The sequence below is a fragment of the Glycine soja genome, chromosome 17, assembly GCF_004193775.1.
Source record: "Glycine soja cultivar W05 chromosome 17, ASM419377v2, whole genome shotgun sequence".
Lineage (NCBI taxonomy): Eukaryota > Viridiplantae > Streptophyta > Magnoliopsida > Fabales > Fabaceae > Glycine > Glycine soja.
This window is the reverse complement of record NC_041018.1, coordinates 14,171,553-14,177,137: the sequence shown is the minus strand read 5'-3', so window position 1 is coordinate 14,177,137 and position 5,585 is coordinate 14,171,553. Positions and strand designations below refer to the sequence as shown.

General features: G+C 28.4%; 1 protein-coding gene across 1 annotated transcript; it reads left to right on the top strand.

Moving 5' to 3' along the window:
- Positions 1 to 766: 766 nt before the first annotated feature.
- Positions 767 to 2,455, top strand: LOC114393178 (transcription factor MYB82-like). The gene is made up of 3 exons (XM_028354444.1): positions 767 to 1,014; positions 1,527 to 1,656; positions 1,752 to 2,455. The coding sequence occupies exons 1-3, from the start codon at positions 855 to 857 to the stop codon at positions 2,257 to 2,259; spliced, it is 798 nt and encodes a 265-aa protein (XP_028210245.1). The 5' UTR covers positions 767 to 854; the 3' UTR covers positions 2,260 to 2,455.
- The last annotated feature ends 3,130 nt before the right edge of the window (positions 2,456 to 5,585 follow it).

Sequence of the window (5,585 nt, the reverse complement as noted above, 5' to 3'; positions counted from 1 at the left end):
CTTAGATGACGTCCAAGGCATGATAGCCTTAATATTTAAAGATCACACAATAATCAAAATGGTATCCAACAATATTATAATTTAATGAAATTTTAGAGATTATAGTCTCCTTGAGAAGTAAGCAAATCCAACAGCTGGGGAAAGACCATTAGTCCTCCTGTAAGTTTTAGTTTTTAAAAATGCCCTCCATTATATTTTATGTGTCGTCCTTTGGATTATGCCTCTTGTAGTTGTGTCCAGGTGGAATGCCCTAATTTAAAGGTGTCCTCAGGCAACCACATTTTTCTTTCTCTTGTCTCATTTTGGTATCAACCTTAATAAATATAATCTATTTTATTTAATTAGAACTTTAGTCTTGTCACCTAATAGCATAACACGTTATTCCATTATTGATTGATCTCTCAATCTTCTAATCCCTTCATTGGCACAAAATTTTCCTGGGAAGAAAATGGATTTTGCTCAGAAGTGCGAGACAATCACAAGGGCACAAGACCAACATTAAGTATTAACCAAATGTAAATAATATAGAGAGGGTAAAGGTATTTTGGTCAATTCACACTTGACGGACAAGCATGCAACATTTTTAGTGTCACTTAGTCCCTTTGGTTTATTTATTTATATATATTCTTAAAAAAGTGTTACCCGTAGTACCTTAACAGTAAAATGGATAGAGATCATAAGATGTTAAGAAAGTGACCTTTGATTGACCGATAGAATCAAGTGGGGGAGCAAAACTGCAGGTATAAATATGCAACACTAGACCCAAAATATGCAACAAACACTAGACTAAAAGCAGTGTCACAGAAATTGGAAGAAAATATCTTATTCAAGCACAAAACTTGAAGCCTTATTCCATGTATTGGGGGGAAGTTATGGCTGGCCATGTTGGTAGAGGTGTCTTAGAGGAGGAGGTATGGAGGAAGGGACCTTGGACTGCTGAAGAGGACAGGTTGCTTGTTGAGTATGTTAGGTTGCATTGTGAAGGCAGATGGAACTCTGTTGCTAGGCTTGCAAGTAACAATCACCAAATTTTTTCATTGTTTTCTTTCTTAATATATATATATATGATTGGATTTCACATAAATAAGTTACTATCTAACTATAAAAGAAGAAAAAACAAGTGAAATTGTTTTCAACTTCAACTCTTCATGGTGGCCACATTAATTCATGTGTAGCTTAAGTTTTTTATTTGAAAAATTATACTATGATCTGATATGTGTGTATGGTCTCAGTCAATCTTTTCGTGATACGTAATTGAATTTTTCAATTCACAAGAAAGAGATAATAAAACTCAATTAGGTATTACTTGGAGATTAATTAGAACCATTATAATCTCAGACCATATAAAAATTTCTCATGGCCTGGAGGGTCTTTCACTCTTTCCTTTATGGCTTTTTTCTTCCTATATTAATCATATTTTTTTCTTAATATTAAGTGATTATATGTATTATTGTGATTAGTTTTATAGTAAAGTGATTATGTATCAAAGTGATTAATTATGTATCATTGTTGTTGTCCATTAACAGGATTGAAAAGAAATGGGAAGAGCTGCAGATTGAGATGGGTGAATTATCTGAGACCTGATCTCAAGAGGGGACAGATAACACCACAAGAAGAGAGCATAATTCTAGAGTTGCATGCAAGGTGGGGAAACAGGTAAAATTTATTTTCTCATTCTCTTGAATTTGCATGTTTCCATAAATGGCAACATACTTATTCCAAGGCCTTGATTGCTAAACCAAAAACTTCAGGTGGTCAACAATTGCAAGGAGCTTGCCAGGGAGAACTGACAATGAGATAAAAAATTATTGGAGGACTCATTTCAAGAAAAAGGCAAAAAGTCCCTCTGATGCAGCAGAGAAGGCTAGAAATAGACTCATGAGGAAGCAGCAATTTCACCAGCAACAACAACAACAACAACAGTTGCAGCAGCAGCATCGGGCACAACAACAACAAATGCAATTCAACTTTGACATGAAAGGCATCATGGCCATGCTTGAGGACGACATCCATAGAACACCTTATAAATCTCAATCAAGACAAGAAATGATCAACATGCACCAAAACACCACAGAAGAGCAAGGATACTTGTACTCTATGCTCAATGACAACTCTTCTGCTTCTTCTGCACCAGAGACCTCTGCAGAAGAAGTTTTGTGGGATGGTCTGTGGAACATAGATGATGTTCATGGCAATTTCAGTGTGGCTAGTGCAGCAAGCAGATTTGGTCTATACAATTTAGTTGCTCCCTTCTGTTAATGTTTTTTTGGTTAAGCAAAGTAGTCCTAGGTAGCTAATCTAAGTCATACTTTCATCATAAGGCTCCAAAAGCCAGGAGCTTTGAAGTTTGGATTAGTTATTATTGCATAAAGTGTGTACTAGAGGTAGTAAATGATTTTATATGAAGGAAACATATATACTTTGTAACCTGTCAATAAAGTCTCATTTTTGCTTATATAAACTAAATTGAATTTTGCTTTTTTGCTTTGGTCATTGTTTTGGATATCTTGGAAAAATAATAAAGAAACAGGAAGAAATAAGAAGTTGAAAAACGGGACTATCCCTTTGCATTTATCCCAAAAGTTTAATTGAGCTGTCAAGTAACCCCACATGAATAATTTTATATTAAGTTTTTTCTTAAATACATTTTTAGTAGTGTTTGTAATTTAATGGTTTATTTTTATTTTTCATCTTTGTAAAAATAAATTAATCTTTACAAATTATGTTTGATTTGTTTTTAGTTTTTAAAACATTTTAGATGATATTTTTTTCACCATTCAAAGAATTGTATAAAGTGTCTTCAGGACTAAAAATAAAATAACTATAATTTACAAAGATTAAAATTAAAAAAATAATTTTATAAAGAAAAAAAAATAAAATAAAAAACGTTTAAATACAAGAACTAAAAATATATTTAAATATATTTTAAATAAATCTTCTCTTTATATCTTAAAAATAATATAAGTGTCACATCTTATTTAATAATTTTTTTAAATGTATTTTTAATACTTCTATCAAAGAGATTTTTTTTTATTAACAAAAATCAAATTTGACAACAAATCGTGTACATTATTCAAGCAAGCGAGGTAAACTTGATTCTGTAATAAGAGAATTATGAATAGGTGGTGCACCTATCATATGTCGAAATTCAACTTTTTGTTAAAAAACATGGGAGGAGGATCTAAAATTTATTCTTTTTATTAAAAGAATACCAAGCAAAGAAGTGACAGATTTGTAAATCATTCGATCGATCACAAAGGTTCTAATTAATGATATGTCAAACCATTTTGGGATAAAAGCGTATCATGCTAAGGGAAGGCAGGAGTAATTTTATATTTCATCTCTAACACTTGCCAGAATCTTAACAATGATTCTCAGCATTTTTTGCTTTTCTTACATTTGTCAGAAATTAAACAAAGTCCAACCAAATGATATAAAAATTATACTAAAATTCCGTAAAGCACTTATAAAGAACTAACGAAGTAACCGATGTTTGATTTGGATGGGAAAGATATGAAATTAAAATCAAAGCATGACATTAGAGCATAAAGAAATCCCTTTAAGCATAGATTATGGGACACTTTTCGTGTTAGTACAACTCAATACATCTTTGTCGTCATATTCTTTGTTTTTTTAATCCACACATAGTAATACAAATGCTTTCTTATTTCTTTTTACATTGTTTCAAATTAATCAAGTGAATTTAGGCTTGAACTAAGACAGAACTAGATTCTTGAAACGTCACATATCTCACACAATATCTGTTTAATTTCACAAATCATCTATGTACGACGTGTTTATTATGCTCTGAGAACTTATCAGCTGAAGTATCATGGATTCCAATATTCTGTGATAACTATATTTTAATTACTTTTATTCAATGATGGTTTTCTGAATCTGACATTTATTTAAGAAGGAATACAAACCCTCCCCACTTTCCCGGTTAATAAATTCTCACTTAGTAAAATCCTAATTAGACCAGGTCTATTAATTTTACTGTTAAACATAGTATGAGTCCCTGTATTTTAAAAACAATGATTTTCGTTTAGGTATTTCTAATAATTGACCAAGTTCTCTTATATAATTATTCTAATGAGAAATTTCCTATAAATTAACTTATACATAAATTAAAATTATTTGAACTCGTTTTTTTTTCTTTTAAAATTTTTTCTACGTAAACTTACCCAAACAAGACTTAGGCATGTTAATTCTCACCCCCACCCAACATAAAATGAATGAATTAGCTTGTTGGCCATAAAAGAATATGATTATTAAACAAAACAATTAAGATATATAAACTCAGCATTCAAAAATAGATACATTTGCTCTTCCTCAGACAACCTGAACGTGAAACACTTGCACTTCTTCCCCGGTTGAGTGCCCCCAGTTCGGCGTTCAATGAGATTGCGAAATCCAATTCGCATTCCTAAAACCTGTTTTACGGTTCATATATAGAGAGAGATAATCCGTTAATTAGAAATTTTAATTTCACAATAATTATTGATATATGTAAATTTCATTAGAGTCATCAGATTCACACTAGACTTTGATTTAATTCACTCTAATATAACATTATAGTAATTTAAATTTTATCATTGGAGAAATGATTTGTTAAAAGAAATAATTTATATATTATAATAATTTAGAAGTTATAATAATTTGGATTATTAGAAGTAATGATTTTATAAGTATGTGAATAAATTGTAAATGTTTTATTTTATATATTGTAATTAATATTTTATGAAATAAATTGTTGTTTATATAAATAATATCTATCTATATACTATATGTAAACTTTACTTAAATCTTTGAGAATTAATTCAATTACGTAACTTTTATTGGACCAAAATTTTTACTTCTCAATAGTGATTGATCTAATTCAATTACGTAACTTTTATTGTAACATGGTTGAAAGATCAAAACTTTAATTTCACAGTAGTCGTTGATTTATTTATCTAACAGTAGTAGTTGATTTGTTTATCTAACATTAATGGAGGATTATTAATTTTTAAACTAATGATTTAATATTGTTATAATTGTTATCTTTTGTATGTTTATTAAATAGGAATAGATAAAACTAATAAAATAAAATTATTAAATTAAAAAATAATTTTTAAAAATATAGAGTAAATTAAATTCCATTTATTATTAAAATACACATACCTATAGATTATCTATGTCTATATCTATTTATCTCTCTAGAGAGAGAGAGAGTAAACTGAAATTATGTTCATGAACAATAATGATTAAAAATAAGAATTTTATAATTAAAATAATATTTTATTATTTTTTACCAAGTAATAATTTTTTATTATTACTGATGATGAGTATATGAAAATATTTTCATAAATGATTTTATAATTATATAATTAAATTTCAAATAATCCATAACTTATTTTTTTGATGACAAATAATTCATAATTAGAGCTACATATTTTAATATATATATATATATATATATATATATATATATATATATATATATATATATATATATATATATATAAAATAAGATTTTACATTTGATATATGAGACCAAAATTACACTAAATAATTTATTACCTAATCAGATTTAATATATTTAA